This window comes from Brachypodium distachyon, chromosome 2, assembly GCF_000005505.3.
Source record: "Brachypodium distachyon strain Bd21 chromosome 2, Brachypodium_distachyon_v3.0, whole genome shotgun sequence".
In the NCBI taxonomy this organism is placed as follows: domain Eukaryota; kingdom Viridiplantae; phylum Streptophyta; class Magnoliopsida; order Poales; family Poaceae; genus Brachypodium; species Brachypodium distachyon.
In genome coordinates, this window is record NC_016132.3 from 31,079,279 (window position 1) to 31,106,899 (window position 27,621).

Here is a 27,621-nt window from a genome sequence, read left to right on the forward strand (position 1 = left end):
AAGTACGCCGGTATTGTTAATCCAACTTTCTAATAGGCCGGCATACCAAAAGTATGCCGGCATCCCTATCTTGTCTTATGTGATTGCAGGACAAGCACGAATTACCTAATCTCGGTTGGAGCCGGGATATGCCAACGGTCTTATCCTGGTCGCATGGCCTAAAGTAAAGCGACGCTACCTTTATGACGGAAAAGCAGTCGTTGCTCACGTCGTTGTGCCGGACGACTACACAGTGACGAAGGCCGGGGCATGGCTACAGTACGCGCCGTCTCACAGTATGAAAAGCACAAAGCTGCGTTGTCCCTGAAGGGGTGCGTAGAGATAAACAAAAACTTTTCCTACGCAAACTCCCAAGATCTAGCCGAGGTAGAAGGCCACGAGGATTACCACTAGACGCGCAGTTGCGGATTATTGATGCGGCGCCTTGATGCAGTGCAGTCCCTCGATCCGATCCAGCCGATCCAATCCCGCGATCGTCGAAGTGCTGAACGTACAGCACCTCTGCCGGTATCCACACGTGCGAGGAGGAGCTCCGGCGGCGGACTGCTAGGTCCGGTGCGACGGTTGAACTGAATCGGGCTAGGGTTCTCAACGCATGAGAGTGGAAAAACCGTGCCCCTTAGGCATCCCACGCCCCTGCTTATATATCGAGTGGAAGTGGGCTCCAAGCCTTGTGGCCCATCCACCCTGCGAGTCCAACTCGCATTGTCAGCCCAATTCCAGTTCGGGTCCAACCCGACCAAATACTTGCTCCTGCTCTTAAGTGTGTGACCCCACAGGCTCATGGCGACTTGGGCACGATTGGAGTCCGACTCACAATCGATCAATCGGTAGCGGCTCCTAGCAGAACGTGCCGACTCCCAAGTACCATCGAGTCATGACGACGTACCTTCCAATGTGACATACATCTTAGTCCCTTTTGCCTCACGATATACCTTGTCGAACTATAGGCGATTAATCGTCATCCCTTTAATAGTTCAACTCTCTTCTCGATCTGTGATATATGATTCATCCGACTAACTCTTAGTCGATCGACCCGGTTAACAGTTAACCAAGTCGCGCATGGCCATGCTTCCCGAATCATATCACTCGAGAGGGCCCAGAGAATATCTCTCCAGTCGGAGGGGCAAAATCCCATCTTGGTTATCCACATCACACAGCTTGATTCTCAGTCAACCCGAACTCTGCCTTTATAACTGCCCTGTTACGGAACAACGTTTGACAGAACCTAAGTTGGTGATCCACAACTCGTATTGTGCGATAACCTCAGGTCTAAGGATTACATTGATTGAGACATGCAAATGACGACCTACTCGTTGCATCTCAATATGGGTCAGTCCGACTCGCTAAACTCTTTAGCCGAGTCCGTGTAAGCTGGAATGACATCACCATGCCCATGACAAGTGGAACCGAGTCATCAGCCAACTTTCACATTAGTCTAGGTTATGTGTCCAGCACAACCTCAATGACTAAGGACAATTTAGTATGAACAACATGAATACATAGTTCCACAATCAAATCACATATTCAATGATACATATCAGATGTTCAAACAAGGACAACTTAATAATATTTATGAATACATTGGGAATTACATCATACATGATTGCCTCTAGGGCATATTCCCAACAGTCCCCTCTCGGGCAACCTGGAGTGGACCATGGGCATACCCGGCGGGCTCGGGAGTAGCTAGGGTTTCCCTTTGGCCCACTTGTCAGTGTAATATCTCTAGCCTATAAATAGAGGCTCCACCCCTCCTATGAGAGGGGTTCCTCCCTTACACATTAGAAGCTCCCCTTCTTCTTCTTCCTCCGAATACAGCTCAAGGAGCACCATTGTAGCTCTCTAGTATCTCAGTTAACAAGAACAAAGCAGGAGTAGGAGCTTTACCTCTGCAAGAGGGCTCCGAACCTGGGTAAACAACGTGTCACCGTGAGCTGTGCATGATTACTTCACGCCATCCCTCCTCCGGATCCATCATCGTCCATCGGCCCCAACTCAAGCCATCCTATGGCATCTACCGTGACACCACCACGACAGTTGGCACCCACCGTGGGGCCAGCAGCGGCGCTAGCTGGAGTTTTCGTCCGGACGGGAAGCATTCTCATCACCGGAGAGCGCGTCGTCTCCGGTTTGGTCCAGAGATTTGGCTCTCTGGGCTTCATCGAAACAACGCAGGCCGCTTCAACAACTTCGGCATGCACAAGGTCTACGTCGCCACTGACACTCTTTGCAGGTATCCTGAGCATGTGGTGGTAGCCGAGGATCACCCACCATCCGCGCGGCTCGCGGTCGGCATGTCGACCTGCCTCGCTAGATGCGTGGAGGTCATGATGACAGCTCAAGGCGGCGATGCCGGCAAGGGCGTAGCTGAAAGCGCCGGTCTCCCAAGCAAGTCCGGCAGAACGGCGCGACCCCCAATGGAGAAACCTGGGAACATCGCTGCTCAGGCCAGCACTTCCGCTGTGCCGGCAAAGCTGACTCCGCTCCAGGCCGCCATCGAAAGGCTGATGCTGCCTGTGGCTCCAAACGCCAACTCGGCCCAACTTCAGGCTAAGCTGGAGTTGGAGCGCCAAAACCTGCTGCAGGAAGCTGTCGACATGGCTCGCGCTCGGCAAGAGCTCGAGATCTCTCTCCGTGAGTATAACAAAGCTCATGGCCTTAATTCCACTGCTGTGCATAACCCTAGCCGAGTTGGAGAAGTGCGTAACCGGGGCAAGAACTTGAATGCCGAGATAGCTAGGGATGGTAGAGCCATACCTGCTGTGTCAGCAAGCTATGCGTCAGCACTGAAGCCAAAATACAGCACTCCAGTTAAAAACCTCAGGGCGGCCGAGGCTGCAGCAGAAGAGTTCGCCAAATCTCACGGGAGAGGCGCTCCGACTACAGCTGCTGCGTGTGAAGGAGCTGCTTCGCATAGCTAATGAGCAAAATGAGGCATACATGAGGTTGCACGGCAAACCTGGTGCATCCCAAATCATTCACTCAGCGGCAGGCGCTGGCGGCCGAGCTGACAAGCAGGCGTCTTCACCCAATGTCGGTGGCAAACGGGATAAGAGTGTTAACTCCGGCCAAGACAAGCGGCTGGATCACTATGATCCAGCATTAGCCAGGAAGCAAGTTGCCAGGCGAATTGATGCTGGTCAAAGTGGCCTGCATCTCGGAGATAATCACCGAGATCCGCAAGAACGTCACTCGGCAGGACATGGACGCCAACCTCGGGATCCGGCGCCCAATACTGCTGCGGGTCAGCAGGGTGCCGGGCACAACCCCTTGTATCGAGGTGAAGATCAAAGGCAAGACTGTTATAATGACGGATACTCGGCCATGGGAGATGAAGGCTATCTGAGGCGAGATCGTGACAATGTCGGCCCACTCAGAGCCCGAGTGGGAAACCGGCAAGTATCGCCGCTAGATGCCCGACATCGGCTCAACAAAATCCATCCGTCGGAGCTTCTGGAAGAACAGGGTCCTCCGGGACCGCGTTGCTTCGCTTACCGGATCATGAGTGAGACACCTGCCCAGGGTTTCCAGCTACCCAGATGCACGAGAACGTATGACGGCAGTACGAAGCCGGAAGACTGGTTGGAGGACTATGTCACAGCAGTGCATGTAGTAGGTGGCAACAGCAGATGGGTAGTACGCTATGTACCCCAAATGTTGGTAGGGCCAGCCGGGATTTGGTTGAATAACCTGCTAGAGGGCAGCATCAACTGCTGGATAGATTTCGAGAAAGCCTTTGTCAGCAACTTCACCAGCACCTACAAGAGGCCTAACCACCCTCAGCAATTGTCCATGTGCAAGCAAAGGGACCACGAGACTGACCAAGAGTACCTGACGAGATGGAATAATCTCCGCAACTCTTGTGAAGGGATAGTGGAGTCGCAGGCCATGGCATGGTTTGCCCAAGGATGCCGGCATGGCAGCATGTTGTGGCAGAAGCTGCAAAGGGAAATGCCAGCCACTTTGTCCGAGATGATCAAGATTGCAGACATGTATGCGTTGGGAGACCCAACTCAGCCATCACTGGTGCCGGCAGAGCCACACAAAGAGCAGCTGACATACAATCCTGCCAGAGCATTTCGGAGAAATGATCATCAAGATCACAGGAACAAAAGAAGGGATGATAGGCCGGATTAGCAATATGGGCCAGCCCATGTGGCAGCAATCCAAGATCAACCTGGTGCCGGTCCTAGCCAGTGGCAGAAGACTGGAAATCAGCAATGGGCCAAGAAAGGAGAACAAAAGAAGTCGTGGCAAGATAAGCAGAAGTACACATTCGAGATGATGCTTGATCAGCCTTGCCATTTCCACACGACCAATCCCAGCAAGTCGGCAAATCACACAACCCGGCAATGCAGTTGGATGCAGTGGGCTGAGAAGGGCGAAGCAAGTCGGCTGCCTCCTCCCCCGCCACTCACAGGCGCCAATGCTCAGATTCAAGGCCCCCCTCCGGCAAACAACGCTATCAATCAGGTAGAAGACCAACGCATCCCGGAGTACGGAGGAAGGAATGAGTATAAGGAGCATCACCAGAGTTACATGATTTTCGTCACGGAGCCAACTGACAAGCAAAGCCAACGTCGGCGTGAGATGGAAGTTAACGCTGTCATGCTGGTGGTGCCAAAATTCATGTACTGGTCGGAGCAGGAGCTCTGTTGGAACCGGGCTGATCACCCTAGAGTCATGCCGAATCCCGGTGGCAATGCTCTAGTGGTCGATCCGACACTCATCGGGCCTGACATCAATGTCAAGTTCATTCGAGTTCTCATTGATAATGGAAGCAGCAATAACATTATGTACTGAGACACAATGCTTAAACTCGGCATTACTGATAACATGCTTGAGCCTAGCCGGACTGCCTTCCACGGTATCGTGCCGGGAGTGTCATGTGCACCGGTCAGCAAAATCTGGGTTGACGTCTTATTCGGCACAAGGGAAAATTGTCGGACAGAGAATTTGGTGTTTGAAGTGGTGGATCTCAACAGTCCATATCATGCGCTACTCGGCGGACCGGCATTGGCCAAATTTATGGCGACCACTCACATTGGCTATCTGAAGATGAAGATGCCGGGACCAAATGGTACCGTAACCATTTCCGGCAATTACAAGCGTTCAATGGAGTGCGCGGCAGCAGGATCTTCTTTGGCCGAATCATTGGTCATTGCCGGAGAGAAGAGGAAGCTGCAAGAAGTTGTCGCACTGGCTCAAACGGTGCAGATTGCTCTGCTGGTGATGACCAACCCTCATGGCAGCGGGGCTTTCCAGGAGGCCAAAGAGACGAAGAAGATATCGGTCGACAACGAGTTCCCGGACCTCACTGTCATCATTGGTGCCGGCCTGACCGAGAAATAGGAAGGCGAGCTCACCGACTTCCTCCGTGAGAATCGGGACATCTTCGCATGGTCAAACCATGACTTGCCGGGTGTGCTGAGGGAGTTGGCTGAGCACTCATTGCACGTCAGGCCAAACACAAGACCGGGGAAGCAGCCCCTTCGATGCTTCGCCGACAACAGAAGGAAAATCATATCGGAAGAGATATCCCGGCTTTTAGCTGCCGGTTTATCATGGAAGTGTTGCATCCTGACTGGTTGGCCAACCCGGTCATGGTTGAGAAGAAGAAAGATGACCCAACCGTGGCCAAAGTGTGGCGCATATGTATCGACTACACTAGCTTGAACAAGGCATGCCCTAAAGACCCTTTTCCATTACCTTGGATCGATCAAGTCATCGACTCCACTGCTGGGTGTGAGTTGTTGTCTTTTGTAGATGCGTATTCTGGTTTTCACCAGATACCACTGAACCCTAATGATCAAATAAAGACATCATTTATCACCCCGTTCAGGGCTTATTGCTATCGCACTATGCCGTTTGGTTTGAGAAATGCAGGGGCTACTTACCAAAGATGCATGCGGAAATGCTTGCATGAGCAACTCGGCAAAAACGTGCAGGTGTATGTCGATGATGTCGTCATAAAGACCAAAGAGAGCATCACGCTCCTGGATGATATCCGAGAAACATTTGCAAACTTGAGAAGGTTCCGAATGAAACTAAACCCGGCCAAGTGCACGTTCGGTGTGCTGGCAGGAAAGCTACTTGGATTCCTTGTGTCAAGCCAAGGCATAGAAACAAATCATGTGAAAATTGCCGCCATAGAAAGAATGAAATTGCCGAAGTGTCTCAAAGACGTGCAAAAATTCACTGGATGCCTAGCATCATTGAGTCGTTTTGTTAGTCGACTGGGTAAAAAGGCAATGCCCTTATACCAGCTGATGAAGAAAACCGACAAATTTGTGTGGACACAACAAGCAGAAGTAGCTTTCCAAGAGTTGAAGAAATTGTTGCCACGGCGTCGATATTAGCCTCACCAATGGCACAAGAGCCAATGTTGTTGTGTATAGCAGCAACAAACCAAGTTGTCAGTGCCGTCATAGTGGTGGAAAAAGATGAAGATGGCAAGTCGGTGCAAAGGCCGGTATATTATCTGAGTGAGGTGTTGTCAACATCAAAATAGAATTATCCTCATTACCAAAAGATGGCGTACGGCGTTTATATGTCGGCAAAGAAGCTGAAGCATTATTTTGATGCACATCAAATCCGGGTAATTTGTGAAGCGCCTATCTCGGAAATCATGAAAAATAAAGATGCAAGCGGCCGAATAGCCAAATGGGCTATTGAGTTAGCACCCTACACACTGCAGTATGATAGACGAGATGCCGTGAAGTCTCAGGCGCTGGCGGAGTTCCTGGTGGATTAGGCCGAGATGGAATATGAGCCACCACTGTTAAACAACAGATGAGATCGATGTTTTGGGTAGGAAGCAGCGCAGCACTCTAGGGCCGGCTCGAGTCCTTTATATATATTAACAAGGTCAAGCTCGTGAGCTGTTACAAGATTACAACAGATTGATTTGGTTTGAACCACCGAGAGATAGAGATAGAGTCAAATCTCAACTGGAGCTAGAGTTAGATACTAACTACTGCTACGTACAACAAACTCAGCTATTTTGACATCCTCCCTCAATCGAAAATGCGGGAAGCAGACTGAGATTGCGTCTACAGCCCAAGAACAGCTGAGTTGATAGGGGCTTGGTGAATATGTCAGCAACCTGATCTTTGGAAGATATGAACTTGATTTGCAGGCGCTTCTGAGCAACTCTTTCTCGAACAAAATGAAAATCAACTTCGATATGTTTGGTTCGAGCATGGAACACAGGATTGGCAGACAAATAAGTTGCACCAAATTGTCACACAAAGAACAGGTGGTCTGTCAGGAAGAAGACCCGGTTCTGAAAGAAGAGATTCAATCCACACGACTTCAGCAGTAGCAGTAGCTAGGGATTTATACTCAGATTCTGTGCTCGATCTTGACACGGTGGCTTGCTTACGTGCACTCCAGGCAACAAGATTATTTCCGTAGAAAATTGCATAACCACCGGTTGATCTTCGATCATCAACATCACCAGCCCAATCAGCATCAGAGAATGCTGACAGTAGTGTTGATTCAGACTTGGATAACACCAAACCAAGAGACATGGTATCCCAAATATATCTTAGAATCCGTTTAACTGCCGCCCAATGACTTTATCTTGGCACATGAAGGAATCGGCAGACCTTGTTCACAGCAAATGACAAGTCTGGTCGTGTTATAGTGAGGTACTGCAAGCGTCCAACAATGCTACGATATTGTGTTGCTTCATCAGCAGACAGGAGCTCACCATCCTCACGATTAAGTTGCTCACTGGATGACATGGGTGTTGACCCGGTTTGCTTTTGTCCATCTTTGCACGCACAAGTAATTCATGTGCATATTTCTTCTGAGTCAGTACCATGCCACGGTCCTGCATCTGTACCTCAATCCCCAGAAAATAGTGTAGCTTGCCAAGATCTTTGATAGCAAAAGCTTTGCTATACTGATGAACCAGTGCACTAGCTGCATCAGATGATGAACTGACCATGATGTCATCAACATATACCAATAGGAACATCGTGTTACCTTGCCGGGTGCGGAAGAACAACAATGTGTCAGCTTTAGACGCCCTGAACCCTAGCTCCCCAAGGGTGGTACTCAAGCGTGCATGCCAAGCTCGCAGTGCTTGTTTGAGACCATAAAGAGCTTTTTTCAGGTAACACAAGTGAGAGGGATACTGATGATCTTGAAAGCCAGGGGGTTGCCGCATGAATACCTCCTCTTCAAGATAGCCGTGTAGAAAAGTATTCTGGACATCTAGTTGCCGCGAGTGCCACCCGCGGGATACAACAAGAGATTGCTTGAACCCTTTCGCCACCGGTCAAGCTTTGTAGCGTTCAACTGATCCATCTGATTTCCGCTTGGTTTTAAACACCCACTTGCAGTCAATCACATTAACCCCCGGTCGAGGCGGAACAAGGGACCAAGTCTCATTGAGCCGAAGAGAATTGTATTCTGCAAGCATGGCATCACGCCAATGGGGAGCCGCCAGAGCTTCATCAAGGTTGGTGGGCTCCCAGTGTGGATCAGTTGTGGCAGCGAGATACGTGATCGTGCCATCTTTACAGACATATGGCTTGCGAATATTATTCTGCAACCGTGTACGAAGTCGAGGTGGTGGTGGCGGAGGTGGCGGCGGCGACGGTGATGGCGACGCCGGAGGACTGGCAGAAGACGCGACAAAAATATCTTCTGCCGCAGAAGAAACAACAGGTGACGCGGCAAAAATATCGCCTACCGCGGCAGAAGCACCAGATGCCGCAGCAGAGGGTTGATCGTTGGTCAGATCATGAAGGCGAGCTCCTCTCACGCCACCTGCACCATGGTTATTCAAAAGCAAAGGACAAGATGCAGCATCCGCAAGTTGGTCACTCGATGCAATGGTAGGTGTGAGAGATGATGATGATGTATGTGTGGGAATATTAGAGAAAGGAAACACATTTTCATCAAAAACAACATCACGAGAGATATACACTCCGTTGGAGGGAACATGAAGGCACTTGTACCCTTTGTGAGATGGACTATACCCAAGAAACACACACTTGTGAGAACGGAAGGCCAGCTTATGAGAATTGTATGGTCTAAGGTTAGGCCAACAGGCACAGCCAAAAACTTTGAGAAAGCTGTAGTCAGGAACCTGACCAAGGAGACGTTCTAAGGGTGTTTGCATATTGATGACACGACTCGGAGTTTTATTTATAAGGAAACATGCAGTCGTAAACGCATCACTCCAAAAACGAAGTGGAAGAGAAGCATGAGCAAGCAAAGTTAAGCCAATATCAACTATATGTCTATGTTTTCTTTCGGCGGCGCCATTCTGTTGATGAGTGTGTGGGCAAGAAACTCTATGAGCAATACCTAGCTTAGCAAAGAAGGGATTAAGTTTATGATATTCTCCTCCCCAATCTGAGTGGACATGTTTGATTTTTTGATTGAGGAGGCGTTCAACATGTTATTGGAATTGAAAAAACACAGAGAACACGTCAGATTTGTGCTTAAGCAAGTATACCCAAGTGAATCTACTGTAGGCATCAATAAAGCTCACATAAAATCGATGGCTACTAACTGAAGTTTGGGCAGGGCCCCATACATCTGAGAAAATGAGCTCTAATGGAGCTTTTATTACATGATCAGAATTGGAAAAGGGAAGTTGATGACACTTTCCCTGTTGGCATGCATCACACACTCTACTAAGACTTTTAACTGACTCGGCGGGAAGCTTGCTATGACTTAAGACATGTTGCACAACATGCAATGCTGGATGACCTAGGCGGCAATGCCACTGAGCTGGAGACGTCCTGACACCGCTGAAGACTGACTTGGATGGGGAATCTAGAGCATAGAGATCACCATGCCATCGACCACTAAGTATTGTGTTCCTCGTGTCTAGATCCCTTAACAAAAACATGATTAGGATGAAATTCCATGAGCACATCATTGTCTACAGTGAACCTTCTAACAGAAAGGAGATTACGTGTGACATCAGGAACGTGAAGAGCATTGTTTAAACGGAAAACTCTGGATGATGAAGGAGATGCAATGGATGAGTGACCAACATGCATAATGCGCATACCTGAACCATTTGCCGTGTTCACTTGATCTTTGCCATTGTAGCGCTCCTTCGTGGTGAGCTTGTCCAGCTCATTCGTAAGGTGATCGGTGGCGCCTGTATCCGCATACCATGCGGTGTCGAGGGAGTAGGATGGAGTGTTCCCATAAGATCCTCGTTGAGCTGAGACTGCTTGGCGATTGTCGTTACCGCGGCCGTCATTCCCAACACCAGGGAAATCACGTTTGAAGCGCTTGAAGCACCGTGATGCTATGTGCCCGATCTTGCCGCAGAGCTAGCAGATCGGACGCTCCTTCTGGTCAGTAGGCTGACCGTTGCCCCCCGGTACAAACGCCTGGCCAGAGTTGGTGAAGGGTCGTGGCGTCTGCTGATGTTGTGGACGGGAGTTCCTGGAGTTGTTGTAGTGGCTGACCACGTTCGCTGAGTGGTCGACCACGGCATCAGCTCCTCTTGCCTCCAGTCGCTGCTCATGATTGAGCAGATGAGCGAATAGGTCACGCTCGGTGGTGGAAGAAGCTCCTCCAATGGTGATTGTTGAGACTACGGAGTCATAATCCTCGTCAAGGCCGGCGAGGATATAGGAGATGAAGTGGATGGAGCTCAGGGGCTGGCCGATGGAGGTCAGCCTGTTCACCAGGGACTTCATCATGCCGAAGTACGCAGTGATCGACATGTCCCTCTTCTTCGTCTGTTTGAGAAGGCGCCGGATCTGCATGGTTCTCGCTAGGCTCTGCGAGGAAAAAGAAGACACAATGGCAGACCAGAGCTCGTGTGACGTGTTGAGGAAGAGGAACTGCCCAAGCACTCCTTCAGTCATGGAAGACAGAAGTGCGGATAGGATGGCTTGGTCTTGCTGCACCCAAGCTTGATGCACCAGATTTGGAAGCGACTCAGCGTCATCTCCCGCGGTGTTGATGATGGTTTCGGCAGGCTTGACATGGCTGCCATCAACGAAGCCGTAGAGGCTGAGACTCTTGAGGAGAGGGATGACCTGCGCCCTCCACAGGAGATAGTTCTCCTGTTCAAGCTTGATGGTTATCAGATGTCCGAACGAGATCGGAGAAGCGGCGGTCGACATGATCGACCCGACGTTGACGGTGGCGCTGCTGGGGTTGGTGGAGATGCTGGAAGCAGTTGATGCTGTGGATGGGGGCGTCGCTGCAGAGCTACCGCTGGAAGTCATGGCGATAGATCAACGAAGCTCTGATACCATGTTAAACAACAGATGAGATCGATGCTTTGGGTAGGAAGAGCGCAACGCTCCAAGGCCGGCTCGAGTCCTTTATATATATCAACGAGGTCAAGCTCGTGAGCTGTTACAAGATTACAACAGATTGATTCGGTTTGAACCACCGAGAGATAGAGATAGAGTCAAATCTCAACTGGAGCTAGAGTTAGATACTAACTACTGCTACGTACAACAAACTCAGCTATTCTGACAACCACCACCTGAAACCAGTCATTGGAAAATGCATTTTGATGGCTCCAAAATGAAAAGCGGGCTAAGCGCTGGCATAGTTCTCACCTCGCCCAAGCGTGATCAGCTGAAATATGTTTTACAAATTCATTTCGCAGCGTCCAATAACGTCGCCGAGTATGAGGCACTTGTTCAAGGACTGAAGATGGCAAAAGAGATCGGCGTTCGCCGGATTCAATGCTTCAGTGATTCTGACTTGGTGGTCCATCAAGCCTCTGGTAATTGGGCTGCATTGGATGCCAACATGGCGCTATATCGCTTTCATGTGCAGAAAATCAGCGGTCACTCTGAAGGTTGTGAGTTCCGTCATATACCCCGAGCGGAGAACGAGGCTGCTGACACTTTGTTGAAGCCGGGATCAATGCGGTAGGCCATCCCAGCTGGCATCGCGCTGGAACATCTGCGCAAGCCGTCGATCAAGCCGTCACCAGAATCGGAATCGATATTTATTCCGGTAAACTCGGAAGCTGACATTACCCCAATGGATATAGACAGTGACAGTGGTTCCAGCAACCCGGGAACTGAGCGCCCTAACTCGGCTGAAGCAATGGCGATTGAACCAATGGAAGTAGACGAGTCAGTGTTCATGACTCGTCCTGTGCCGGCTTGGGCACAACCAAAAATGTCGTACCTCAAGGATGGAAGTCTGCCGGAAGATGAAGTGTCGGCAAGGCAAATTCAGAGAAGAGCAAAGGCGTACACCATCATTAACGACGAGCTATACAAGAGAAGTGTCACCAACGTGTTGCAGCGTTGCGTCGAGCCAGAAGAAGGACAAGAGATCCTCCGGGATATTCACCAAGGGGACTGTGGCCATCATGCATCCTCAAGAACGTTAGTGGCCAAGGCATTTCGGCACGGGTTCTACTGGCCGAGTGCGTTACAGGAGGCGGAAGATATGGTCAGGAAGTGCAACGGTTGCCAGAGGTATGCCAACAAAATTCATATGCCGGCATCTGAGCTCAAGACCATACCAATCACTTGGCCATTTGTTGTTTGGTGGTTGGATATGGTGGGGCCCTTCAAGCGGGCACGAGGAGGCATGACGCATATCTTGGTCATGGTGCACAAGTTCACCAAATGGATTGGAGTGAAGCCAATACGGAAGTGTGACGGCAAGACAGCAGTGTCATTTTTAAATGATATCATCTTAAGATACGGCTACCCGCACAGTATCATCACGGACAATGGAACAAACTTTGCAGAGGGAGCCTTTGCACGGTTCTGCGCAGAGAAGAAAATCCAGCTTGATGTCGCTTCAGTAGCACATCCACAGTCAAATGGGCAAGTTGAGAGAGCAAACGGTATGGTTTTAGCCGGCATAAAGCCTCGCCTAATTGAGCCACTGGAACGCACTCCAGGATGTTGGCTAGATGAGCTCCCAGCTGTGCTGTGGAGTCTCAGGACAACCCCGAATCATTCCACAGGCTATAAGCCATTCTTCCTCATCTACGGGGCGAAAGCTGTCTTACCAGCCGATATCCAGCATGACTCTCCGCGAGTAACCATGTATACAGAAGCCGGGGTAAAGGAAGTTCGAGAAAATGATGTCGACCTGCTCGAAGAAGCACAAGAATTGGCTTTATCCCGGTCATCCATTTATCAATAGCACCTTAGGCGTTATCACAGCCGAAAGGTAAATCCGCGGGTGTTCCGGGAAGGAGATCTCGTTCTCCGGCTTGTGCAGCGCACGGCCAGCATGCATAAATTATCACCTCCATGGGAAGAACCCTTCATTGTGAGCAAAGCGATGCACAATGATTCATACTATCTTGTAGATGCGCAGGACCCCAACGCAAACAGGATGAACAAATCTGGCGAGGAAACCAAGAGGCCATGGAATGTAGCTTTGCTTCGTCCGTTCTATACTTGAAAGATGAGTATTTGTATCGTTTTTCTTTATGTCGGATATTCTGAAACAATGAGTTAACTGCCGAGTTTTTGAAAGAGACTCGGGGACTTCCATGTTATATGAAAGTTGTGTTTACTTTATCTATTTTGTATGTCGACTTGACTTGATTGTGTAATCTTATGTCGGTCCAGTAGTGTGTCGGTACTGAAAACTCCCTCTATGACTTAGCTGTTGTCCGCAACCCAGGTTCCTGGCAAGCTGGAGCACGAGTACGAAGTTATTGAACACACGAAAAGCAATTATGGAAATAAGCAAACAGGCGAGCCGAGATGCGCGTCGTTTTATCTAACCCAGCACTCTTTTCCTATGCCGGGCAATTCCAGACGAGTTTCATGAGTTTAAATTTTTTTGAAAGTTCTATTCTATGATTTCGTGATTCATACGTCGAACGCCGACAAGGCAGGAGCCGAGGTCATAAGATTTAACCGACAGAAAAATAAACTCGGGGACTCGACTGCGAACTTGATAACTTGTTGCTTAAACTAATTCAAACCATTGTGCATCACGCTAAAAGTACTTCAAAATACTTACATATGCACCCGGCATCTCGGGGATCTGATAATTTCAAAAGTTTGTCGACATAAACAGGCAAGACTTCAGGCTGCAGGATTATCGGCGCTCGTGCTCGGGACATCTATCTCGGCGGGAGGTGACTCGGCAACGATCTCCTCGTCCACACCCTCTTCTTATTCCTCGGCTGCCTCTTCTTCCGCGTCCAATCTCGGGCCCTCCACAAAGGAGTGCACATCGGCATATTGGATGAACGAGTAGGCTTGCTCTTGACGCTTGGCGATCAGCTCCGGATTCGAGAGGAAGGGAGAGTCGGCGCGCATGCATGCATTGCAGCACGTCGAGGTTAATGCTGTCATATCAAGAAAGTACAAACGACAAGGCCTCGTCGGCGCCGACACGAGCGGCCGACTCCCGCCACTCGCTAAGCCGGTCCTCCACCTCCAGAAAACGCTTGACTAGATCCGAGATTGCACTCGGAGCCTCCTCAGTCGGCCAAAGGGCGCGGAAGACGCGGATGCCAGCATTAAGCATATCGACCCCGAACGTCTTCAGCGGCTTAAGTCGGGTCCAGATGCTGATGAGATAATCCTCGATAACATATTCTGATGATTGTGTCGAGGAAGAATCCCTCTTACCACGAGCTTTGATCACCGCAGCTTGGGCAGCTTCAGTAGAGTAAGGGAAGGTTTCTGCAAGAAACAGAGAAGTCATGACGAATCCCGGCATATGGCTATTGTCAGCTGGATGGTCAAAGAAAAAGCTCCGGGTTAAGAAAACTTACTGGCTAGCAGTCCGTCTATCTTGCCGAGGTCCCGTAAGCACACGGACAGTAAATTCGTACTGTCGGCCATCTTCTCCTGAACGGCGGAGGCTCGGGTCTCGGCTTTGGTGAGAAGCCTTGTATTTTTGTAGCTCGCCCTCCAGGCGGATCTTCTCGTCAGCTTGCGTGGAGAGCGCCGAGGTGAGTTGAACCACCTCGGCCTTATGCGCCTCCCCTTGCGCTTCAATTTGCGCCCTCAGCCGAGTCACCTCGTAACGGTGCTGCTCAACCAGTTGGGTCTTCTCCCCTATATAGAAGAAATGGATTAGAAATGTTTCAGACAAAAACAGTTGCAGTTGGAAATACGAAATAAACTGTACCTTGCACCTCCGAGACGCGCTTAAGCAACTCGGATACTTCTCCGTCGTCCCCAGCTGTTCGTGTCGGCACACATCAGTTTTCAAAATACATATGCAACTCGGCATAATTTTTGTGTCGGTAAAAGTATACTTACTCTTGTTCTGCTGCTCGGCCACAAAAGCCTTGTGCTTGTCCACCAGCTTCCGGTGCGACGCGAGCAAAATGTTGAAGATTGAGGTGCGTTTATTCATACAGTTCTGCAAGCAAGTGCTCCACAATTATTTTTTGGACAATGGTTCAGATCTTTTATATAGCAGAGGCAAGTCAGCAATTTTAAGCTTCAGGCCGGCTATTCAAAACTCGGCCTAAATCTCGGGGAATAGTGTTTGAAGCAATTTTAAGCTTCAGGCCGACTATTCTAAACTCGGCCTAAATCTCGGGGAATAGTGTTTGAAGCAATTTTAAGCTTCAGGCCGACTATTCTATACTCGGCCTGAATCTCAGAGAATAGTGTTTGAAGCAATTTTAAGCTTCAGGCCGACTATTCTTAACTCGGCCTGAATCTCGGGGAATAGTGTTTGAAGTTTTTTGAGATAAGCTTCAGGCCGACTATTTCTTACTCGCCCTAAACCTCGGGGACTAGGAATATGTATGCTAAAGAAAGAATGAAAACCTTGAAGAGATGTCCGTTACCTCAGCAGCCCGGCTAGCTTCGAACAATGCAAATCTTGCATCGAACATCCTGGCCGCCACCGACTGAGGAGTTGCCACCACGGGAGATGGCCCCACCAGAGCATGTTGCTGCACCGTTTGGAGTGTGTCGGAGTTAACCTCGTAACTATCGTCCCTATTCCAATCCATGGCGTAATGGCCAAGGGAACCCCAGCTGTGCCCGCTTGTCGTCCTCTAAGGAACTCCTTGAGTACCCTGTAATGACGTAAGATTCGGCAGGCCGGCCGAACCCGGAGGTTGCTGTCCCCGCGGAATGACAGAGCTCCTGGTTCTCTTTGCCTGGGCGGCCACTAGCTGTGTAGGCTGTGGCTGCGGTGGCGGCAGAGGTACTGGTCGTTGAGGTGGTTCCACTACTAATGGTTGAGGTTGCGCTTCCGGCATTGCCGACGAAGATGCAATCCCGGCCTCAGATGTCCTGGCTTGGGTGACGCTCGAAGCGTCGATGCCGGGACCGACCTCTAGAACGAGGGACGCCAGGTCTGCGGCAGTCTCGGTTCCCCCCGTGGCTTGAGTCGAAGACTCTGCAGGCAGAGACGAGGTGGCCGGGATCTCTGATGCGATGCAGGTCTTGGACTGGGTGGCAGTCAGAGCCTCCCTGCAGGAAGGAAGTCATGTTACTCTCATGATTTGTTAAGAAAAACTACCAAAATACCGACATTCAAGGTCTGAAGTGGCACGAGGCTTACCCGACGACCATTGGTTTCGGCTTCGAAAACCGGCAAGCAGCTTTTTTCCGTTTCATATTTCTCGGGAGCTCTCTATCAGCGGTGCGCTTCTCGCCCACCGACACCGGAGCAGCAGCAGGGGCCGCGGCAGGAGTCGGCTCGTCTAAGTCGGCTATTCCCAGACAAAAATGGGCATAAGTACTCCTAGAATAAGGATCGGAACATCAACAAAGTGGAGACAGAAGTTCTCACCTATGGCACGTCTAGGGCCGGCATGATGAATCGGCATATGTCCTCAGAGTCCGGGTCTTTCAGGTCGGTTTCCAGACAGTCAAGGCAGAAGCGCTTATCCGGCTCATGCCCATCCTTGTTGCGCTGGAGAGTTAATTTCTACACAAGACATGAAAATTAGGCCGAGATGAAGCAATATCGTCTAGGGGCCGGCATACAGTTATGCGGAGAAAAATTGAAAGAGCAGGTAGTCAAAAAACTCACAACGGGTGCGCGGTTCTTTCGGCTGTACGGCACCATCCCCCAACTTCAGTTCTCCGCCAAGTTAGTCTTGGCGATCGCCTTAACTCGATGTCGAACCTCGGTCTTGTCCGGGGTGATCGTTGAGACTCGATTCGGGTCTAGCCGACTGCTGTGGAAGCACATCTTGTGCGTCCGACGTTGGAGCGGGCAAACCCGCCGGAACACGAATGTTACCAGCAGGACATCAGCCGTCATACCGTTCTCCTTCAGCGCAAGGATGCCGGCATGAACTTCATTGATTTCCGGAAGAGAGTCCTTGGGATCATACTTCCAGTTCTTCTTCTCTTCCGGCGGGACGACTACGAATCCCGGCAGATTGATCATGTCGGTGTCGGAGGTGTCCTTGACATAGAAAAAGGTCTTGAGCCACTTCTTGCAAGACTCGAGACCCTGGATCCGAGGGAAGGCGGAACCTCGGTGAGGTATGACGGTGGCGGCGCCACACTAGGTCATAGTCTTAGGTGCGCCGGGATTGTCTTTGTCAGGAAGAACCTGGGGTCGGAACATAAAGTACTTGGCCCACAGGTCAACAGAAGGCCAGAGGCCGAGATAGTTCTCGCAACAAGTTATGAAGGCAGAAAGCATGAGGATGGCGTTGGCAGGAAGATGGTGAGGCTGGAGTCTTAAGTAATCGAAGAAATGCCAGATGAAGTCGCTAACCGGGAGCCCGAAGCCGCGTTCAAAGTGAGACATGAAAACTACGAACTCACCGGGCCAGGGTGTCGGCACCACTTCATCGCCGGGAATCCGGCACTCCACCACCACCGGCATCCGCCGAGTGCGACAGAGCCAGTCGATGTCAGCTGGGGAGACATCGGAGCCCTCCCATCCGGCGCGCTCCGACCCAGCATCTTCCTCGATGTGCTGGATGGCAGGGTCGACGGTGGTGGCGTCATGGGAAGAGGAAGCCATGGCGCAAGAACAGATCTGGAAGCGCGTTGCTGGAGAAGCGGCGGCGCGAGATGAGAGCAGGAGAAGAAGCAACGATGGAACCGCAAGCACGCACGCGGAGAACCGGCGATTGGCTTGGGCGCTGGCGGCGTCGGAGGCAGAGCAACGAGAGGGCTCGATAGCGAGAAGCTTGGCGGCGGAGAAGTCTGTGCTCTGCGCGAGGAAGCTAGGGCGTCGGGGCAAAAGTAACAGCGCCCGTATCCCCTCCCTGGTATTTATAACGAAAGGACAATCGTGGGGTGCCGATCTTTCGCACCCACGATCCCCGTAGCCAACAGTGAGGTGGCGCTACAATCATGGGGATGGTTTACCCCATAAACGGTGCACGCGGGGTTACTGCGCGACGTGACGCAGTAAATCCCGCCGAATTATGAGGAGATAAGGCAACGGGTGGAATTCGAAACTCCCCTCTTAATGGCCTGCCGGCTTTCCTGTCCGATGGGACGACACATTCGCCTCAAAAGACGTACCAACAGTGTCTCAAGCCTTATCTTCCCATTATTAAAGTGAGGCGCAGAATAAGTACGACATGTGGCAAAGATGTTGGCACAGAAAGGCTCTCTATTGCTGGTCGAGATTAAGAAGGGAAATCTCGGCTCGAAGACGAAAATATGGCACCGACTAAGAATGTCGGAATTGCTGAATCTCAGAAGCGTGAATCTCGAGATCATGTCGGTTTTTCACCTAATCGACTCCTCCTTGGCGCTGAATGGTCTGGATGTGGGAAACTGTCATGGCCTGACATCAATCACTGCCGGACCGCAACAACTTCGGGGACTAGTGTCGGGGGAATGACCCCGGGTAGGGTCATGACGACACATATTGGCCGGGTTAGCGAGAGCAAAGCCGACGTAAGCAAGTGCGCCGGTATTGTTAAGAACAGGCCGGCATACCAAAAGTATGTCAGCATCCCTATCTTGTCTTATGTGATTGCAGGACAAGCACGAATTACCTAATCTCGGCTGGAGCCGGGATATGCCAACGGTCTTATCCTGGTCGCATGGCCTAAAGTAAAGCGACGCTCCCTTTATGACGGAAAAGCAGTCGTTGCTCACGTCGTTGTGCCGGACGACTGCACAGTGACACGCCGTAGAAGGACAGTGATGAAGGCCGGGGCGTGGCTACAGTGCGCGCCGTCTCACAGTACGAAAAGCACAAAGCTGCGTTGTCCCCTCCTGGACAACCCGGAGGGGACCATGGGCGTACCCGGCGGGCCCGGGAGTAGCTAGGGTTTCCCTTTGGCCCACTTGTCAGTGTAATATCTCTAGCCTATAAATAGAGGCTCCACCCCTCCTGTGAGAGGGGTTCCTCCCTTAGACATTAGAAGCTCCCCTTCGTCTTCTTCCTCTGAATACAGCTCAAGAAGCACCATTGTAACTCTCTAGTATCTCGGTTAACAAGAACAAAACAAGAGTAGGAGCTTTACCTCTACAAGAGGGCTCCGAACCTGGGTAAACAACGTGTCATCGTGAGCTGTGCGTGATTACTTCACGCCATCCCTCCTCCGGATCCATTGTTGTCCATCGGCCCCAACTCAAGCCATCATATGGCATCTGCCGTGACACCACCACGACATGCTTTAAGATTCGAAATGGATGATGAAAAAAGAAGAGTAAAATGAGATCTAGATATTAATCCAACAATTTCTGATTCGTCAACTTAGATTTAAGCTTTTTGCTTAAAAAACAGGCAACTTAGATATAACCACACCCTTCTAAATTCAACGTGCAATGCTCGTGAGAAATTTCCACCGCGCGAGCCAACAACCTGGCCATTGCATATGACATGCTTCCGGTTTGGCCGGCGGTGCTCTAAAATGCGAAATTACTGACATTTACCATAACTTGAAAGTTGTGTACTGAAGATGCACATCCTCGCCAAGTTTACAGGCCAGCCATGCATTTTTTTTCTCTTTGCAATTTTATTCAGTTCATCGAAACCTAATTAATTGAAATGCAGCAATTTTTTATTCGCTTTATTAATTTAGCAGTGCAAGCATTTTTTGGTCAAACATGTTTTGAATTTGCATTGTTTAAGAATATCATCGTGTCATGATCTCTTATGAAGTCATAGGATCAGTTGTAAAATATTTTCATGAGTGGCAGTATTAATTCTTCAAAACTTCTATTTATTCTTTGCACAAAAGATGGGATTAACAAGATTGCGTGGGACTAACTCTCCTACATTATATTGCAGGTCTTTATGTGCATAGCAATTATCATCACGGATGGTATAATCAACGTCCTAACAATCATTGTTACATCTTATATCGACTTCAAGCATAAACTGGAAGAAAATGAGTCAGGGCTGAGTAGCTACATGAAAAAACACCCCAGCCTTAACTATGATGACCGTAAAAGGATAGAAGTATTTCTTGAAAACAAAATCCCTTTAACTGTATCTGTGGGAGCATACATCGAATCTGCAACAATCTCTTCAGTTGTTATACCATGGTTATTCGATCAGATTAGATTCTATCATCTTGCCGCATTGTATATCATCATGCCTGTCATTGGCTTCGCTAATACTTATGCAACTGGCCTTACGGATTGGATATCGTCATGCCTGTCATTGGATTGAATTTTCCATAGGTATATCGTCGCGGCATGGATTGTCAAAGCGGGGGCTGTAGTTGCTGGCCTTGTAGCTTGCGGATTAGTCATAGCAGCTATTTACATTTCTTCACAGACAACACAAGACATCAAGACAGGTTCATGACACTAACCTCAGAACGAGCTATGGTCATTGGGCAAATAGTCGGCGTAGTTATCGGCTCTATTGTTAATCCATGCATCTTCCTTGCCTTTGAGAAAAATGAGAAGCCCGGCGTTACTATTGGATCCGCGCAGTCACACTTCCCATGTCCTTTTGCTGGGTTATTTCGTGCCATTGGTGAGGTTGGTACGAGAGGCGTGAAGGAGCTCCCTGCGTATTGTCTCGCGATGTGCTTGGCTGCATTTTTCATAACAGTTTTCGTAGATGCACTTACAATTGCATCCCAGAGGAAAGGTTGGAGATTACACAACTATCTTCCTAATATGACGGTGGTAGCATTGCCATTCTTTGCGGGGCCTGACTTCGCCATAGATATGTGCGTTGGTTCGGTTCAGGGCTGCTGTTCCTATGGACTAAAATGAATAGCAGAAGTGCAGAATTATTGTCATCAGCGGTTGCAGCAGGCTTGATCTCTGGAGAAGGGCTATTTGCATTGCCATCAGCAATACTCACCATGTTCAGTGTGCAGCCACCAATGTGCATGAGGTTCTTTCCTAGTGGAAAAGAAGTTGATGTGGTCGATTCTTTCTTACATACTTTGGACGCAGCTTCGAAGACATGAGAAATGTATTTATTAGATGATAAAATACTCTGCTTTTCTAGGTAAGTTTTTCATCTAAAACAGTTGTACTCTGGTGCTTGGATATTGGATGCGCCAACTTCTTTTCATTAACAGATTTTTCAATTCCTTGTGGCTGATTAGTTTTTCTATCGACCCTGCTTCTTCTCACTCTTTCCATGCGCTCTGCCCTCTGTCTTGCTTCGTGTTCGTCCAACTCTACCTTCCCGCCTCTTTGATTTCAAGCACGCAAGATCATCGCCTTCCTTCTGAGGATTAGGGGTTGCGATTTTGATATAGAGTTTCTCTGTGCACCCTAGGCTTCGAAGTGTTATAAATGAAATGATGTATTATAAAGTTACCTTAGCTCAAGTGGTTTAGTTCTTGTGTTATCTGGATTCATTTCAAGATTTAACAGGTGTTGCTCTTTCAGTGGTAGGTAACGTATCCGTTCCTATGATGATTTCATCAACTTCAAAATCTGTTGGCTCAGTCTTTCGAGGTGCTCATAGAGATAAGGTGCGCGTGTACTCACAAGGGTGAGTGTACGTGCGTGTTTGTGAGCGTCAGTGTTTGTATTGTTTGTGATACTAGCACCTATATTGTACAAAAATGACAAACTAAAGGTATTGTGAATTGAAAAAAACTGATTCTAGCATAGAATGTTTATCTTCTTTGTACAGTACAATGTACAGCTTAACACCCCCACACCCCACCCCACCCACCACCCCCCCCCCCCCCCAAAAAAAAAAGGAATATGCAACTATATCTACGTGTACTAATTTTCATAAAAATTTGAAAGGTACAAGTTACTGTACCCATGACACGTGTAGATACAACTGATTCAAAAAGACATTGCGAGTCTCACCCCACGGCATGTCTCTTGGGGATGAATGTATTCAGATTGTTGAATTCATGAAGGGTTTGGATTATGACTTTAAGTTAAAAAGTGATTGATTACAATTTACAAACCCAAAGGGATTGACAGTCCTAGACTATGCAGGATGACATGGTCCTGGATAATCCGGAATGTCAACCCAAAGCAACCACAGTCATGGATTATGCAAGGTGATATAACTCACTCTTCCGACAAGTCAAGCCGGGACATCAACTCAAAACAATCACAGTCAATACTGAAGTTGCAGCAACGGCCACAGTGATTGAGGAAAGTGTCTTTCTTGACAAGATTACAGGAGAACCGAGAGCTATTCGAAGCTGACAGCTGGCTCATAAAGGAAAGGTCTCAAGTTGCTCGGAAGAAATAGTGCCGCTTTGAAGCTGACAATGTTACTGAGTTTTGTTTCTCGCAGGCAAACAATCTCACGCCTGGTGTTACGGATAGCATTGAAAACAAGAGCATTTTTGTCAGTGTCTCCAAGCCCTCGCACATTCCAGTTAATGATTCTCCTTGGACCAGAAGAGACCCGTAGAAGGAGATAATGCAAAGCAAACAAAACAGAATGCAGATGATAACATTCATGCATAAATGGAGGGAGTACAAACACACACGGCGAACAGGTACAAAGACAACATAGGGAAGAAAGAAACACATGCAAACTGAGCGAGAAGCACTCAGGACTAAAACAAAAGTGACACACACAAGACCAAAACAACACATGCTCCAATGCATCTAGTAAGTTGCCACTACACATGGATCACCAGGATGCGCTCAGAGGAGGCGGAGGCCTCAGAAGAGGCGGTAGAGCCCTCAGTTTCGGCCATGATGTTGTCAGCATTGAGGTCGCAGAAGTCAGCCAGCACCCGGAGCTTGCTCTTCACCATGGGCTTGGGCGTACCAGCAAGCGGAGTAGCAACAGACGAGGCAATGTCCCCGTGCTTCTTCTTCTTTGCTGCACCGGACTTGCTGGAGCGGAGGGAACGGAGGGAGCGGCCAGAGCTGGAGGAAGTGTCAACGCTAACGGCCTTGCGCTTGGAGGCACGATCCACCGGGCTGATGCGCACGCCGTCGTACATGCTTCTGATGCGCGTCAACGGTGCAAGCTTTTGATGCTCAATAAACTTCTGACCCTTGCAGTAGAAACAAGTGTCAAAGAACTACTGTCACATGAGGTCTTTGACTCTTCTGACGCTTGCGGTACAAACAGGTGTCAAAGAACTACCGTCACAGGAGGTCTGTGACTCTTCTGACGCTTATCACGGAATAAGCGTCAGAAGTATATATGGTCACGGGATGTCTATGACACGTCCTAGATCGGTTGCGTTAGAGATCAGTCTGGAATCAATATAAGTCACGGGCGCAGGTCAAAAAGGTAGCGTGTTTAGACTTCAGAGCGAGCTTAGTATAGCTACATGCATAGCCATGGCGATGCATCATGAAGACGATGGTGCTCCTCTATCCGGTCCGTCGCCTCCCCTTCCAGTCCACAGACTGCCTCGCCTCGGCTATAAAAGCGTCCAGATGCAGTACAAGTTGACCAAGAACTCCACCATGGTTCGCAAGATAATAGCTACGTACTGCCGTCTCAATGGGTGGGAGATCTAGGAGCGACCACGTTCGTCCACTCCGTCGGTGTTGGCTGAGCCGGCGCCTCCGAGGGGTCTTCATGCAGGCTCTCCGCCTCCGTCTCAGCCTCAGCCTCAACCTCAGCTGCCTCTGCCTCAACCTCAGCTGCCTCCGTCTCAGCTGCCTCAGCTCGAACCTCAGCTTCCTCAGTAGAGGATTCTGCCGTTCACCGTCGACGAGGCTCCGGCGGCGAAACGGCATCGAGAGATGTCCATGAGGTACCCCGATGATCGTGATTACGTTCCTTAAATCTCCTCCTTATTCTTCTTCATTGCCTCAACTACATCCACCGCCATAAGTACCTTCGTCTTTCCTCCTCCCCAAAACACCAGCTCCTCTTGTTGTCCCGGGTCGCGCACCTCGCCTTCTTGGGCGTGGCGCTGCGCAGCTCATAGATGATGTTGCCGACATATCAGGGCGTTGTTAGATCATGTCGACAACGCTCTGATGTGTGTACGTACGTACCTTGTATGAAATGTAGCAGATCTCTTGTATGCAATACAATGTAATGTAGTCGATCTTATATATATGAAATGTAGCAGATCTTGTCTGCAGTGTAACGTAATCAATCTTGTTTGAAATGTAGCAGATCTTGCATGCAATGAATGAAATTCTAATTGGCTCAATGTTTCCCTGCGATTTAAATTAAAATTTGTTTGGTTGAATCTAATGTTGACAGAAAAAAGACGTCAGCTGTAACTTTTTTTTACTCACGAAACATCATTGACATGTTCGTCTGTAGGAAAGTGTCAAAAGATAAGCGTTTTTTATGCTTCTTTAGGACCAAAAGAGTAAGCAGAAATACCCCCGATATGACCAATGAGGCTCGGAGAAGACCACTCGTGACACGTGCCCTAGAAGAAGCGTCAGGACATATTCCCTAGTTCTGATGCGTCCCCACGCGTCAGAAGTTCCCGAGTCATCTCTGACACTTGATTAGAGACGCGTCCGTTTTGCGTTAGCATAGAGGGTTTCTGACGCGTCAAAAATTAGTGATTCTGAGCAGTGCATCTATCTTGCCAGAAAAGAACAGTTTTTCCTTGTTGAGCTTTACAGTGTGCAATTTCTTTAAATGGATCCAGTTGCTTCAGAGTGTGCTTCCACCATAATGATGCATCAAGGGTGGATTGGGGAGGTAATCCATGAGAGTAGTGTTGTTCCCATATTAGATTGACCCATGGAAAGTTAATTTTGTTGTAGAATTTGTGCAAGTTCTTCATGATCAGGGCCTTGTTTTGTAGTTCTAGGTTGGTAACCCCAATTCCTCCTTCTTCTTTAGGCCTACAGACCATTTCCCATGCAGCAAGGAGTGGTTTTTTTTTGTAAAGTCTTGTCCACACCAAAGGCGGTGTCTTCTATATTTATCAACCAGGGTAATTACTCCTTTAGGGAGAACAAAAGGTGCTCATTTGGAATGTAGGGAGGGCAGATAAGAAAGAGTTAACTAGTTGTAGTTTTGCACCATATGATACATGCTGGAGAAGCATGAAAGTCTGTTTTCAATTCTTTTGATCATAGGCATGAATTCCTCAATTTTTGGGTTAGTAGTTCCAAGCGGCGTCCCAAGGTAGATGAATGGGAGGGATCCAATTTGACATTCCAGTAGATTTGCAAAATGTTGACCTCTCTCAGTGGTCATATATAGTGGGATCAGACTTGATTTTTGGAAGTTGACTTTGAGACCAGTAGATGCATGGAATTGCAGAAGAATGTCTTGCAGGATCTGAATTTGTGTTTCATCTGCTTTCATAATGATTAGTGTATCATCGGCATATTGGATGATAGGGAAATTAGGACAAGCAGTGGAGTTCATTGGTCTTTCAATAAGTCCCTGATGCGTGGCATCATTGAGGGCAGTTTGAAGAAGATCAGCAACAATGACAAATAATAATGGGTAGAGTGGGTCCTCCAGCATAACTCCTCTTTTGCAGTGATTAATTTTGCCAGGGATACCATTAAGTAGGATTTGAGATGTGGCAGAGTGGAGAATGCTTGAAATCCATAGACACCATTTTGCTCCGAATCCCATAGCTTGCATCAACTGGATGATGGCTTTGTATTGAGCCTTGTCAAAAGCTTTTTCAAAACCAAGCTTGAGAAGGATGGTCTCTTCTTTAGTTTTGTGGCAGGCATGGATGTATTCAAATGCCCAAATGAGGCAATCTTGTATGGTCCTGATCTTGATGAAGCCATATTGATTGTGGTGTATCAGTTGCATGATAATGGCCTGGAGTCTATTTGCAAGCGGTTTGATGATGAGCTTGAGTGTATAGTTGAGCAGTGAAATGGGTCTAAAGTCATTAACTCTGTCTGCAGCGTCAGTTTTTGGAATGAGGGTAATGAAGCAGGTGTTGATGCATGAGAGAGTGAGTTTTCCTTCATGAAATTGATGACAAAGTTCATAGAAGTCTTCCTTGATAATTGGCCAGCATCTCTTAATGAAGTCAGTATTGAACCCATCTGGTCCAGGGGATTTGTTGGAGGGGAGGTTTTTAACCACTAAATCAATCTCTTCTTGGGTAAATGGTTCTTATAGTGAGGAAAGGTCAATGTTGTGCTGAAATAGCTCTTGGAGTGGGAATGTAAGATTCTGCCCCTTAGCAGTTCCAAGTCTTTCTCTAAAAGCCTGCCAAAACATATTTGCTTTGATGTCATGATTATATACAACTGAACCATCTTCTCTCTTGAGGTGGGCCACTTTGTTTCTTCTGTGTTGTATGGTTGCCGGTCAATGGAAGAATTTGGAGTTCTCATCTCCAAGTTGCACCCACTTTATTTTCCCTCGTTGTTTCCAATGAGTACTTTGCTCATTGAGGCATTCTTGAAGTTTTTGTTTGATTTGAGTTCTGAGGTAATTCTCCTCCTGTGTGAGCCCTCTGTTGTCCTCAATGCCATCCAGAAGGAAAATCAGTGCATTGAGATCCTTAATGATTGAGTCAAAATCACTCTTGATCTTCAGCCACTTCTTAGTGGAACTTCTGAGTTCCTTGAGCTTATATGTGATCCTCTTGTCTGCTTGTGCGATATTGGTGTCAGTCTGCCAAACATCTTGTACCATTTGCTGAAAGCCATGTTTATTCATCCAATGATTTTCAAATCTAAACACCTGAGCTTTAGGTATCTTGGTGCCAATGTTGATGGTATATCAAATATGATCTGATGTGGATTTGGCCAGGGGGCAGGCTTCGGTGTTGGTGAAATTGATGGTGAGGAGCATTGCGTTCTTTGCCCTACTTGCCAGTTGGAGGACCGGAAGCACTTGTTTTTCGGCTGTAATTTAAGTGCTTGTATCTGGAGGTTCCTGCAAGTCGATTGGGACGATGGTCCATCGATGGATGTGATTGTGCGTCGGGCTGCTTCCTCATTTGGCAAGCCTTTCTTTTTGGAAGTGGTTCTGGTGGCTTGTTGGCACATTTGGAAGATTCGGAATGGGTTGATTTTTAATCATGTCAGGCCTACCTTTGATGCGTGGAGGGCGGCCTTCACTCATGATATGTCGCTCCTTGTTCATAGGATTAGACCTGTCAATGTTAATAGTCTTCTCTCTCTGTTAGATTCTACTTTGTACAGTAGGTAAGTTTCTACTTTTCAGTTCTTCGTACAGTTCCTTTGTAACTTTGTTGCTTTAATAAAATCACTGTAGGGGCTTCCCCTACAGTTCCCAGTCAAAAAAAAACACCAGTCGAGCTGTTCAAGTAGAGGTGAATCTTGCATATTACTCCATGTAAATTTACTTCATTTCAATGGCAATTCAATCCATCCAAGTTGACTAATGGTTTATTTCTGTCATCTGTGATCGAAGGTAGTTAGAATCCCCAAT

General features: G+C 48.6%; 1 protein-coding gene and 2 pseudogenes across 1 annotated transcript; 1 reads left to right on the forward strand and 2 right to left on the reverse strand.

Annotated features, from left to right (window-relative positions):
- Window positions 1-6,997: 6,997 nt before the first annotated feature.
- Window positions 6,998-7,987, reverse strand: LOC106866054 (annotated as a pseudogene).
- A 2,517-nt stretch (window positions 7,988-10,504) lies between these two features.
- LOC112271261 lies at window positions 10,505-10,632 on the reverse strand (annotated as a pseudogene).
- Window positions 10,633-11,997: 1,365 nt separating this feature from the next.
- On the forward strand, window positions 11,998-13,125 carry LOC106866055. The gene is made up of 3 exons (XM_014898580.1): window positions 11,998-12,443; window positions 12,672-12,820; window positions 12,944-13,125. The coding sequence occupies exons 1-3, from the start codon at window positions 11,998-12,000 to the stop codon at window positions 13,123-13,125; spliced, it is 777 nt and encodes a 258-aa protein (XP_014754066.1).
- Window positions 13,126-27,621: the final 14,496 nt, after the last annotated feature.